Below are 13,695 nucleotides of genomic sequence, written 5' to 3'. Positions count from 1 at the left end.
TCCATCTGGCCGGTTTTCTTCCTGCTGTTAGATTGCTGGCCCAGCGTCTAGCCAAGATGTGTGTACTGAGGGACTTGATGGGCTTTACATTCAATTTTATTGCATAGTCTGCAAGTTGTTAAACTGTGTGGATTATCTTGAGTGATTGTGGATTTCATTTAGAAGACTGTACTATTTCTAGGGCTTAAAGCAGTCACACTGTGTCACCATTTATATCTCTTGATCTTGTCAACTGCTGCAATTAGCATAACTACTTTATTCAACTACCAGTATAGGTTCCACCTGCTTTCATCACTAGTAGCGCAAGGGGAATCTGTACAATAAGAATATGTTAACCCCTTTCATCTCTATTACTAGAGAGATGTCTTTTGTCTGCCCTCCAGTACTGCTCAGCGTTAACTCCATGAGATATTTCTGGCAATTCCAGGGTCTTCCATTTAGCCCTGCCTGCAATAGACTGCGTAAGCTCCCAGATAGGTACTGATCTCCCCAAACTCTCAATATCCATACCCACAATATAGACTCAATATATACGTATATACAATATGTATACTCCTTTCCCTCCCCCTCCTCTTCCTGTCAGCTACCACAACTATGGCCCAAACAGGGAGTCTGATGTCCATATCCATCTGAGCAAGGGTATTCCTTGCCTCATGTTTTGTCCCTGAAAATCTCCAGTAGAGACTATGGACTATTTTTGTGAAGCTGATATAATTATTACCTGGTTACTCTATCTAACAGTCTCCTTAGGTATTTGGGAGCCCTTTTCTTCTTAGGCCAGTATCTGGCACACAGTAGGCATTTCATGCTAATTGATAGAGTAAGCAAAGACTTAAAGAGATTCTACTTCTGAGGACATTGAAGTCTACCATTAGAATCTAAAGTGATGTAATGACAACTGAGTCAGATGAGACCATAGCAGCAGAAGCCTTAGATTGGAGGATGACTCGTATCAGAGCCAAAGAAGCATGGGAAATCAACGTAAGAAAATTCAGAGTGCAGCCTATTCAATTAGAGTTTTAGAGAAACCTGACGATTCTAGATATGTAATTCACAGGAAGCTAGTGATACTTGATTCCCCCAAAATTAAGAAGGAAACTTAAAGGCTTATTGAACTCTTTGCTTTTGGAGAACCTATATTCTACATCTGAGTATTTATAAAATAACTCTTTATTTGTTGATTTATGTTTGTACCTGTTGAAGAATCAGTATGGTATGATGCCTATTTGAATCTTGACCTGCCTTTGATTGGCAACCTGATAAGCCAGAAGTGGGTTGTTTTTTTGGGGTTTTTTTTTTGTCATGAGGACCCTGAATCCCTTCTCAGAGTGCATAAAATAGAACATGTAAATTTACTGAGGAAATCTGTTTTATCGAAATGTAGTTATCAGGATATTTCTAGACATTTCCTCAAAGAAATTATGATAATCAGACAACATACAAAACTTGTGGGATACAGTTAAAATAATTCTGAGGGGAAAATTGTTATCTGTAGGTTTTCATCAGCAAAAGAGAGAAAGAACAAACCATTGTGCTTGTAATTTTGAAAACTTTAAAAAACAAATCAAAACTCCTCTAGAAACAATATTTTCAAAAATTAAAGAAGAGATTAAGTTGTCTTTTATTTTGATGGGAGGGGGGAGATGGATAATTAATAGACTACATAAACAGTCATCCACCTTGATTTCTCCTTTTTTAAGAAAGAGGAAAGCCAGATTGTTTGGATCAAAAATGAAAAAAAGTAAGAAAAATTGAAGAGGAATTGAGAAGGACATTATCAAAAGTTTTTTCTTGCAATTTCGTACTTACAAAACTGACAACTTAGAGACAATACATGAATGTTTACAAAATTATATGTTACCCAGAATAATAAAAAAGAAACACTCTTTAAATAACCTAATGTCAGAAAAAGAAATTTAATAAGCCCTTAAATATACTCCCACAAAGGAAAAAAATTTCCGAAATCATGTAGATTTCCAAGTGAATTCTGTTAAGCATTCAAAGAACAATTAATTACAGTACTACATAAATTGTTTGCAAAAAATAAGAAAATACTTTTCCATTATCTTTATATGATACAAATATGATTTTGATACCTAAACCAGGGAGAAACAAAAAGCAGTGGAAGCAAATTGCTAGTGAATGTTGACAATTTTTTAAATAACATTTTAGTGAATAGGCTACAACAACATATTATAAAGATTATACATTATGATCAAGTTAGATTTAGACCAGGAATGTAGTCTTTATTCAGCATAAGGAGATTAAATGCAATAAACTATGTTAATAATACATATATAATAAAAACCATATGATTATATCAGTAGATGCTGAAAAGGCTTTTGACAAAATTCAACAACCTTTTTTTAAAAAGTATAGAAATTGTAGAAATAAATGAACTTTCCTTAATGTAGTAAATAATATCTACCTAATTCCAAGAGCAAACATATTTTATGGTGAAAAATTAGAGGCTTTTCCAATAAAGGATATCAAGGATAAGGCAAGGGTAGACTGTTAATTACCACAGCCATTTAACACAGTTCTAGAAATACTAGTTTTAGCAAGCAATAAGCCAAGAAAAAGAAGAAACAAATGATGCTATATTTTACTTAGAGAACCATAGAAAATCAATGAAAGGTTAAAGTAATAATTTCAGCAAAATTGCAGAGTATAAAATAAGTCCACATAACTCATCATCATTCTTTTATATTATCAATTGAATATAGTAGGAAGAACCGAGAAGAGAAATTCTATTCAAAATAACCATAGAAGCTATAAACTTTGGTTAAGCTTATCTACCAAGATTCACCAGGGAAATGTCTGAGTCCAACTATATAACACATTTTCCAGAAACAAAAACATATCTAAATAATTGAAGAAATGTTAATTATGCCTGGGCAGGTTGAACCAGTATAATAAAAATGATAGTACTACCTGTCTTATATCATTTTACTTATCCAGGATCATACTAATCAAATTACCAAAAATATTTTGTAAAGCTAGAGAGAAATAATAATAAAATTCATATGGAGGAACAAAGCTTAAGAAAGTCTTAAGGATAACTAATGAAATAAAGTAGGAAGGGAAGAAGGGTGAATCTGTCAATACCAGATCTTAAACTGTACTAAAAAGTAGTACTCATTAAAATGACTTGGTACTATTTAAAAGAGAGACAGAGAGAAAGAGAAAAGGAAGACAGCACAAGAAAGATATCAGCGGAAGAAAGTAGGTACCGATTATATAGAAGCAAACAAATGCACATGGGGTAGTGTCTGATAAACTCAAAGACCCAAGGAAGTACTCACTATTGGATAAAAACAACTGAAAAATTGGAAAGCACTCTGGCAGAAAGTAAATTTAGAGCAATATGTCATCCTGTCCAACAAGATAAATTCCAAATGGACACTCATTTTACTGCAAAGAGTAGTTGGGATTGAGCCCATTGTTACCATATGTGTTGGTTTTTCATTTTGCCGAGGCAGCTGGAAAGGTCAGGTGGATTTTAATGCGGTAACACCATCATCACATCACTGATTATCACAGTTTGGTGTCCCAGCTTCCAAAGACTCTCTTTAATAAATCAGTGCTACTCTAAGAACGGCAGGGTTCTTCATTCAAATAGTTTCTTGGAGTCTACCCTACAGGACCTGCCTGAGTAGGATGGGATTTTTTTGGATGTATTTCCAGTTGATCTTCTCTAGATTTTCTTGTGACTGCTAAGTGGTGCATTGGCTATAGAGCACTGGGACTGGAGTTGGGAAGCCCTAAGTTCAAATACGATTCAGACACTTACTAGCTGTGTGAGCCAGGTCAAGTCACTTAAACTCCACCTCAGTCTCCCCATCTGTAAAATATGGATAATAATACTGCCTTACCTCCCAAGGTTCAAATGAGGATCAAGTGAGATAACAAAAGTGCTGGCACATGGGAAGTGCTGTGTCAGTGTTAATTATCAGCTTAGGTCTACAAGTTTTTGCCCTCATTGAAAAGTCTCTGCAGCCTGGGGAAATGGTTCAGGTCCTCTTTAATTTGCCAGTTTCCTTTACTTTGGGGTAGTTTGTATAGTTTCTTCCCAGAAAGTGTTTAGAGGGGGCCAAAAGGTAGAACTATTGCAAGGGGATTTTGCTTTAGGGTGTTTTGGGGAGAATAAAATTAGCTTTTTGTAATCATGGCAACTAGGAATTTATGTAGAGAAAAGAGTATTTTGGGGGGCTGTTTTAGTAGTGATTTTAAGTCTTTATTATCAGTGAAGGGGAGTCTTTAACCATCCCCATGAAAGAATATGATAGACCTCAGGTGTTTTTAAAGAAGACAAACGTTGATATTATCCCCCTAATGGAGCTCTTAAAGGGGAGATTTTGGCTGGTTGGCCTGAAAACACTGAATAGAGTTCCTGTGTGGGATGAACATGGGCCTCAGGACATGGTCAGTTGCATTCAAGAACTCTGTGACATCTAAACTATTTTAACTCGAATGGTCCAGACTTGTGATGGGTACTAGTGACAACAATCAGACGCATCATTCACTTCATATTCTTTAGTGTCACTCATGACCATCAGGATTATTTGATCCAGAAAATTTTTGTGAACTGTTGCTGAAGTAATTTTCCCTCCAGCCTGACTGATGTTTTATAGAGGAGGGTGGGGAAAGCTTCTAGAAGTGACGTGACTCTAGTCACACAACTAGGTAGCTGCGGAGCCAGGAGTAGAAAAAAAGTCTAATAAATCCTAGTCCAGAACTGTGCCGTTGTACCCCTGTGTTTTCCCTTTATCTCTTAACAAGAGGACTCAATCTTCTTAGGTTTACTTTTCTGTTCCTTTGACTTCAGGGTGGAGAGTTCAGAAGAACCTGTATATGAGAGCCTGGAGGAGTTTCATGTCTTTGTTCTAGCCCATGTGCTTAAGAGGCCAATTGTTGTTGTAGCAGACACCATGCTCAGGGACTCAGGTGGAGAAGGTGGGTCACTGAATTTAATCCATGCTCTAATCTAAACTCTGTGTAGAAATAGGTACTAAGTCTCTGAGAGGGCAGGGAAGATGGGTAGTGCATACAAACATAAGATATACTCTGGAGTAAAATACAAATGCTGAGAAGCTGTATAGACTGATTGGAGTTAGTAAGTAAAGACTTTGTGGAAGAGGGGAATGTTAACTATTCTTTGTCGGGGATTTACAAGTGGCAGAAGGTAGGAAAGTGTCTCCTAGGTAAAGGAATTGATAGGCTTAATGATTTTCTCCTTTATGACTTTTCTGCAGCATTTGCCCCAATCCCTTTTGGGGGGATCTATCTGCCCTTGGAAGTCCCAGCCAGCCGGTGTCACCGATCACCCCTGGTGTTGGCCTATGATCAGGCTCATTTCTCTGCCCTAGTGTCTATGGAACAGAAAGAGAACTCCAAGGAGCAAGGTGATGATGATAGTGTCTGTGTCTCTGATTTCCTTTCTGTCTTCCTTCTTTTACAACTCCTTGTTTCCTCTTTGGGGAATTGAAATGAGAGATTAAGGAAAAGCTTGAGCTAAAACAGTTCTTGGCAGTAGAAGTGAATATTAATTGATAAAGCTTTAGAAGTCAAAAGGACATTGGTTTATCCTGCTCACTCCATTATGGGACAGGACCCTTTTTATTAGAGTAGTTGGGTCACAGGGCTTTCTTAATTGCATTTTGCTTACATTTATGTTCATATGAGTTTGGTCTCTCAGCACAGACTGCAGACAGTCTGATCCAGAAGCAGTAAGTGCTCCCCACTGATGGTTCATTGATAGTGGGCTGAAGGCTCTCTTGAGGCTGTGTAGCAGGAAGGAGTTAACTCCACAGAACAGATAATTGAGTAGAGCATAGTCTGGCAGATATGGTAATTATTCCCTTTTCCTTTCAATGCAGGCTGAGCTGTGTCTGTTTATTTAGTGGCTTCTTAACGACCCGATTCTTTACTTCCCTAGCAGTGATCCCACTCACAGACTCAGAGCACAAGCTGTTACCCTTGCACTTTGCTGTGGACCCTGGAAAGAGCTGGGAGTGGGGCAAAGATGAGAGTGACAACGTCAGGCTGGCCAGGTCAGGCAAATGGATTCTCTGTTTTTAAGACCTTCACACATATATCTGTGTACTTCTTAGCACCTCCACAAATCTTCCTGTCTCAAAAGGAATCAATGATAGCACCAGCAATATCCCAGATCTCTGGAGGGCTGGACGTGGTCTAACACTAGAATTGTGCTGTTGCATAGCTGCTTTTACAATTTATGGAGAGGGAGTACAAAAACAAGTTTTTTTTTCTCTTTTCAGTAGAATAGAGATGATAGTTCTGTCCTTAATGTTACAGATCTAGCAAAAATTAAAAAAAAAATAATACATGACCTGAGAGGTCAGGTGGGGCTATCAGGTGGGCCTCGGCCACCCTAACAAGGAGATAAATGAGGGTAGATTTAAGATAGCCAAAATTGTCCACTGTAGGTTTGTGGTTTTGTAGAATTTAAATTTAAATAACAAGAGAAGCAAACTCTCAGATCTCAGGTGTCTAGTTTTTCTAGCCCTCTACCTCCAAGCTTGGAGAATATATGGATAAAATTGAAAAAAAGTAAAATGGTTTTTTTGACCCTCCAAACCCTGCCCATCACTGAATCTGGGAAACCTGGAGAATAAATCCATTGAGAACAATGCTCCAGTCTTTCCTGTTGCCTTTCTTAACATCCCCCACATCTGAGTAATGACCTAGTTTACCTGACCTAGTACAATTCCTAGTGCATACATCCTTGACATTGACTCCTTATTTTATTATTTTTCTCAAATTTTTATTTTTTTATTGTTATGAACTTGACAAACACTGATGAAGTAGTTTCATTTACCGCCTTTGAAGCCTTTGGGTCTTGATTCCTTTTATTCCCTTCCTGCAGTGTGACCCTGTCCCTGGAGGCAAAATTACACCTGCTCCATAGCTACATGAATGTGAAGTGGATCTCTTTACCTTCTGATGCACAGGTGAACTTCTCTGCCCTCACAGTCATGGCTCATCTTTCACTAGTGGTGGGACCCATTGTTATGGGGGAAACCTAGACTAGGCGGGAGAAAAGAGGTTAGCTCTGGATGGAGTACATAAGGCACATTTGGCAGAGTGGGGGGAAGGAGACTTTTGTAAACTCAACCCTACTGGTGCTAATATACAGACAAGCTAGGTGTTTCTTAGAGTTGCACAGGAACATCTAGGCTCTCTACCCACCATGAGACTGAACTACCACAGGAAGTTCAAGTGTGGTAGGTGGGGTGAAAGTTAAAAACCAGGAACAACTCCTTACCTGTCGCAGTACTTCCATTCCTCAGTGACTAAAGAGAACAAACCAACCCTCTCCACCTCTATTCCAGGAGGGTTACTGAAGAAATTGGGGTAGGGGAGGGAAGGAGGTGGGTGGAAATGTGGGATAATCTTCAATGGTCTTTTGTCTTTCCCAGGCTCCCTTGGCCCAACCTGAGTCGCCCACAGCCTCAGCTGGGGATGAACCTCGCTCTACTCCAGAATCAGGGGAATCTGACAAGGAATCAGTTGGCAGCAACTCTACCAGCAATGGGGGAAGTGGGCGAAAAGAGAAACCAAAGCGAGATAGGGAGAAGGATAAGAAGAGAGCAGATTCGGTTGCCAACAAGTTGGGCAGCTTTGGCAAGACTTTGGGCAGTAAACTCAAGAAGAACATGGGGGGCCTAATGCATGGCAAGGGTGCCAAGCCTGTTGGGATTGGGATGGGGTCTGGGGTACCACCCAGTGGCAGTGAGATACTGGACAAAAAAAAGAAAGGCTCAATCAAGGGTTGGAAGGGCAGCAAAGAGGACACATCTGGGGATATTGGTGGGTCTGAAAAGCCCACATTTGAGTCTCCAGGTGATGGAGGGAGCAAGTATAGCCAGGAAGTGAGGCTGAGCTTGAGCATTATGAGAACTGCAATGCAGGGGGAACGGAAGTTTATTTTTGCTGGAAACCTGAAGATGAGTCACCGACACCAGTACCAGGAGGAGATGATCCAGCGCTACCTGGCAGATGCTGAGGAGAGATTCCAGGCTGAGCAGAAGCAGAAAGAGGCAGAAAGGAAAATGAATGGAGGGGGTGGAAGTGGCCCCCCTCCAGCAAAGAAACCAGAGCCAGAGGGAGGAGGAGAAGAGCTCCTGAGCCCCTCCCCACCAGAGCCTAAGGCTTCACTCTCTACCAGCCACCCTGGGGGCTTCACTATCCCCAGGCCAACTGGGGGTGTGCCCCACTGCCAGGACCTTGGGAGGCAGGTGGCAGGGGGTTCCTGTGGAGGGAGACTCCCCTCTTATGCTACCTTTCCTAGACAGTGCTCCTCAGGGCGGCCCTACCCCCATCAGGACCCAGCTCCTGTGGAGAGAGACAGTCATTCTGTGGATGGAAACTCAGGGGGATCATTGTTACCCTCCCCCCTTCGTGTGGCAGACAACTACAGTAATGGCTACAGGGAGCCCCCAGAACCAGATGGTGCTGGTGGATGGGGTGGAGGGACAGTGGAAGACTTGGGGCTTCCCCTGACCCAGACCAAGTGCAAACAGCCGAACTGCAGCTTCTATGGACACCCTGAGACAAGCAACTTTTGCTCCTGCTGCTACCGGGAGGAACTGAGGCGGAGGGAGCAGGAAAGGGGTGGGGAGCTGTTGGTACACAGATTTTGAATGGGGGTGGAAGCTGGGAGGGTAAGGGGGCAAAACAAAGAGAGGTAAGCGCAACTGATTGGCTCATCATGACCCAGCCCATTGTGGGTAGGGCTAATGCAATAACTTCTGTGGGACCCAACCCAGGCTCCAGGGTGTCTGGGAGATGGGCAGCCCAGGCTGCTAGGAGCTGGCCAGAGCTGGGTAGGGGGACTGAGGAAGGTACCTCACAAGCAGTAGTATCCCCCATGGTACTGGGTTTGTCAAGGTAGGAGAAGGAAATGGAGACATTGTTGCGATTCCATCTAATAACCCATCTTTCCCCCTCTTGGGGTGTTAAGGGACAGTTAGCTATTGGACACCATGAAGCTAGCAGAGAAATAGGCTTGAGGTTGGTGGAATAAAAGACCAAAGTTCTTTGTAGGTTGGAAAGGTATGTGACAGAGGGAGGTTAAAATAAACTTACTACTGGTTTGGATTCAGGTAGAGAGTGGGCAGGGATTCTTTCTGGAAGAAGCAGCAGGAACAGGCCAGGGACTGGTTGGGGGTGGGGAAAGAGGGCAGTATTTAGTTTAAGTCAAGAAGTTTATTTCCTAGATGGAAGGAAATCATTTTCCTATGGTCTGTTTCCTCTAAGAAATCTGTGTCATTTATTCCAGTTTGGGGGGAGAATTGTTGCTTGTTCTTTCCTACTCTTTTCTGGGTCACAGTTCAGCTGGGTTGAGGTAGCTTCCAGTTGATGGGGTTATGATTTATTTTCATTATCTTAGTTTTAAAGCATTTTGTGGAGGGATAGAGACAGAAGAGTAACTTCTGTGTGCTTTCGGTTTTTTCTGGATGGATTTTACAGAGATAGCTTGTAGAGATCATGATTTTTGGCCATATCAGTAACTAAACTAGGGGTTTAGGTGGGATATGGATTTGGCTTGGTGGGTGAGAGATAACTGGCAAGACTGTTAAAACAAAAACAAACCCTGAAAACCCTAAACCTGCTATTCCTATCCTGTTAGGAGCCCTGCTTTAAAGTAGAATGAAAAATTATTTTATGGACTAATTTGTTTGAAAACAAAGAAGAAAAACACACAAAAAGATTTCTTTTTCTACTTGTGTGACATTTCTCCTTCCTCTTCACTTCTGGGGAGTGAACTTAATTAACATCTAGGCTTCTTTTGTTGAGCCATAGCTGACCGTAGTTTTGTGGGTAGTTTATTTTAAAATGAATATTAATAAAAAGTAATTTACAAGAAGATATTTTTGATATTAGGACTGAAGAGACATATAGAGGTGGAGGTAATTTATATAAGAAATGAGGAATTAGTGAAACATAACATTTTGGAGTTAGCATCACAGACTTTACTCCCAGTGAACAGATCCTTAGATGAGTCCCTTTTTCTGGCCACCCAGCTCCCTTTCCATGGGAATGGGGTGCCCTTCGAAGTTTGCACAAAGCACAAGCCAGGACAGAGGTGGTTCTGGCCCTGACCACTTCTTAAAGCTTTAAACAGAGGACCTTTCTTGGTCCCATCTTCACTTTCTCTCTGACTTAAAGGTGTCAACTATGCAATTATCCATTCCTGGATTTGTTCAGAGAAGGAGAATAATCCGTACCTAGCAGCTGAAGTGCTGGTTGAGACTTAATATTTCTCTACTTGGAGTTTTCTGAGATGCTTTCTCACCTCACCTGCTCCAAAATGTAGTCCTCCCTGTTTTCAAGTTTTCCCCCTAATGCTTAGGGGACTAAGATAAGGGTTTTCTGCTGGTAGATGCAGCTGGGGAATTTTCATTAAGAGGGGCTTTTCACCGCACTGCCCAGTGAGGGTGGTTGGGGAGAAGGGGTATAAAACTTATACTACATGTCAGAGTTGCACATAACTAGATGAAGTGTTTCCCTATTTTACTTCCATTTCTCAGCCACAAAACCCCTTCTTGTCAGATTATGATTGCTGATTTCTGTAACCTTACTGCCTCTGGCTCTTCTATCTTGGACTCTCTTGAAAAAATGTTATTTGATTTTAAATAAGCAAAAGTACCCAAAGACAAATGGGGTGTATTTTCCTGGGGTGAGGGTGGAGAAGCTGACCTAGAAACTTCCATGCTTTCCCTACCCCATCCCAATATGGTGTGTGTGTGTGTGTGTGTTTTTTCATAGTTCCTCTGTCATCTTCCTGAAAGCTTATAAGTGTGGGCTTGACCTAGAGAGATGGAGGCAGATCCCAAAAGAAAAAACAAAGGAAATTTCAAGCCTCTTCCGCCTCAAAAAAAAATGCTCTATCATTCTTTTGAGTTTGAACTCTAGTTAGGTTCTTCTAGTTTGACACCTTTTTGTTTTTAAATTTGAGTGTGAGAATAGAAATGAAATTATTACAAAATCCTCCGTGGCATGTGGTTTTTTTTCAATAAAGATGTAATTTTAACTCCATTCCCTTTCCCTACCTCCTCAAAAAAAAAAAAAGTTCTCAGTTTCCTTTCTGAGGATGGGTTGATGTAGGTTGGGTCTCTCCTTCAAGCCCTATGAATTTTTCTTAAAAATTAAATTATTTTTTTAAATGGAAGAAGGAAATTATTTATTGAGGCATTGAGACCCTGTCCCCTTCTCAGTGAGAGGAGGGATCCTGAGATTAATAGCTATTTTTCTATAGAGGAGGATGGGTGAAAGATTTTGGAGGGGAGGAAGAGGGATCATAATACCCATGAGATCATGACTGTGGGTAAGTTTTCTATAGCAGCAAGGCCTTTAGAAGGGAGGGTGGGGAAGGAGGAAAGTATCATTAGTATTTTAGTCATGGAGGTGGGTGCCCTGTCTAACAATCTCTCTGGAGCTCATCAGATTTTGAGAGTGTTGTATATGTGGAAGGGAGGCAGGAATCCTTTAACCAAGACTAGGGATGCCCCCGTCTCTCAGTCTCCCAAGTGCACTTAAACTCTTGCAGAACAGGGCTTGGGGTTCTAAGAATGAGGAGCTTTCCAAGGTTCTTATATTTTCCTTTCCCTTTGCCCCTAGACCTTTGCTATTGCTCCTCCATCCCACCCTCTAATTTCTTTGACCTTATCCATGTGATTCTAGGATGTTATGGAGGAATGGTCCTACAATTTTTCTGGTATCTTTTTAAAATTCCCTTGTTGCCCTGCTGATTGTGTTTGAGAGTTGTATGAGATTTAATCCAGATTTTTCTCCCTCTCTGATTGGTTTAGCTTTTCATTGACAAGAATCTGTAAACGGGTTTTAAAATTCACATTTGGAGGGATGGGGTTTGGGGGAGAGGTCTCAAATCTGTTCTAGTTAAACTTACTGCTGTAAAAGAGCCAGAGGTGAAAGGGGTGGGGTTGGGGGGACAGGTGCTACCTTCTCTCCCCCTTACTGATTCCTTCTCATTTATGCAAAACTCTAGAGCTCACAGACCAATAAAAATAAAAAAAAAAATTAAAAAGCAAATGGCTTTGGATCATGTGTTCAGAAAATAAAATGTCACTTTGCAGGTTACCAGGAAGCTCTTCAACCTCCAAACAATTTACTTAGTACCCAAGAAATTGTCTTCAGTAAGGCACTCTATGACCTCAACAACCAGCTAAACCTCAAATATGAGGGTAGAGTTAAAGGGGCACCCCCCCCCTACAGACACACCCATGTGTACTTGACCAAAAGGGGTGGGTAAGTTTAACCCTGTAAGGAATACACTTGATTGTAGTAGCTCTAGGTAGGATTTGGCAATGGAAGAGGGTGGGAGAGGAGGAGGAAGGAGTCCGTTTTCTGATTAATTCTCAGAAGCCAAGCGAGCTAGAGTTTGAGCCAGGTAGAAGGGTGGGGAATTTTAATTCTGCTTTTTGACTTTAGGGAATGTGTCCTCGCCCCACTTCATGACCTTCATTGGGCAGCTCATTTCTTTTTCCTCATACCACTTTGTTCATGTTATTTTTTCCTGACTTTCCCTGCAGTCAAGTGCACAGCAAGCTTCAGAATGAGTCACCCAGGCCCCAGCAATTTCTCCCACTTTTCAGATGGAGAAAGGACAATTACTTAAAGCCTGAGGTCATGACTTTGGTTCACATAATTCGATGCTCTAATCTCAGTTTAGCATCATTTTTCTCCCCTTCCATTCCTACTCTTCTAGGCACTGAGGGAGGAAAGGGGGAGGTGGGTGCCCAAAAGGAGAATAAAATAGGGAAAACTAGCTGGCCAATAGTGGTAGAGTGGGGGTGGGCAGGTCTGTGGCCTTGTTTCTGTGCTTATATCTGGGTTTGTGACTCATCAGATGACTCACTGAACTCCACCCCCTTCTCTGCTCAGATATGGCCTGAGAAGGACCAAGGAAAGTGGTAGGAGGTGGGGTCTAGGGGTTTGAGGAGAGTAGCATGGCCTAAGGGTTCCAAGACACTTACTTAGTGTGCTGATAAAAACCACCCAAGACTTCAGTGCTGCTGTTCACTACTCCCTGGCTTGTTAACATTTCTGGTCAGAAGCTAATCTTACTGTTTTACCCTCCTTTTGCCCTCTTTACCATGAATGCCTTGGTCTTCCTATTCCTCTCTGCTCCCCTCTTTCTTTGCCTTGATCTGCTTCCCTCCAATAAGTAGAGATACAGAAAGGGAAGAGTCTTGGAAGGATGGAAGACTACAAGAGATACACAAGGACTTGACACTTTTTTCTTCATGGATCCCTTAGAGAAACTGACTCTGGCTGCTTCCCCCACTCCCCCGCCCCAGATTTGAGGGCCATAGCAAGTGCATGCCAAAATTTGTGAAGGTGTGGAGTCAATGTCAGACTGCTTACTTGTCTCCGGCTCCATAATAGTTTCAGGATTTCCATAACTGCAGCCAAGGCAAAAAACATTTAAGGTCGAAGCGAGAGAAGGGGAGGAGTAGGAGGGGTGAGGTGGCATGGAAAAACCCCGGGGCTCCAGAGTCCCTGTTTCCCAACTTGGCTTAATTGTTTCTAGGGACACAAAATAAAATAACCACTCATTTAAATTTCATTTTGCATCTTATTTTTGTGTTCATTTTGGATCTACATGCTCATTTCTCCCTAGTGACCCCCAGCCCTTCTCACTCCCCA

General features: G+C 41.5%; 1 protein-coding gene across 7 annotated transcripts in view; it reads left to right on the top strand.

The window, feature by feature from the left end:
* OTUD7B (OTU deubiquitinase 7B) overlaps positions 1–10,875 on the top strand; it is a 74,563-nt gene extending 63,688 nt beyond the window's left edge. For 5 of the 7 annotated variants that reach the window (XM_072644679.1, XM_072644680.1, XM_072644677.1 and 2 more), the window contains exons 8-12: positions 4,829–4,956; positions 5,256–5,405; positions 5,939–6,053; positions 6,890–6,974; positions 7,443–10,875. In XM_072644679.1, coding sequence (XP_072500780.1) covers positions 4,829–4,956; positions 5,256–5,405; positions 5,939–6,053; positions 6,890–6,974; positions 7,443–8,666 — 1,702 coding nt within the window. In that variant the 3' untranslated portion in view covers positions 8,667–10,875. The remainder of the gene's footprint in view (positions 1–4,828; positions 4,957–5,255; positions 5,406–5,938; positions 6,054–6,889; positions 6,975–7,442) is intronic. The other 2 variants (XM_072644682.1, XM_072644681.1) reach the window with 1 other exon arrangement.
* The last annotated feature ends 2,820 nt before the right edge of the window (positions 10,876–13,695 follow it).

Source organism: Notamacropus eugenii, chromosome 2, assembly GCF_028372415.1.
Source record: "Notamacropus eugenii isolate mMacEug1 chromosome 2, mMacEug1.pri_v2, whole genome shotgun sequence".
NCBI classification, from domain to species: domain Eukaryota; kingdom Metazoa; phylum Chordata; class Mammalia; order Diprotodontia; family Macropodidae; genus Notamacropus; species Notamacropus eugenii.
The sequence above is the reverse complement of the archived record's forward strand: the minus strand, read 5'-3'. Positions and strand labels throughout refer to the sequence as shown.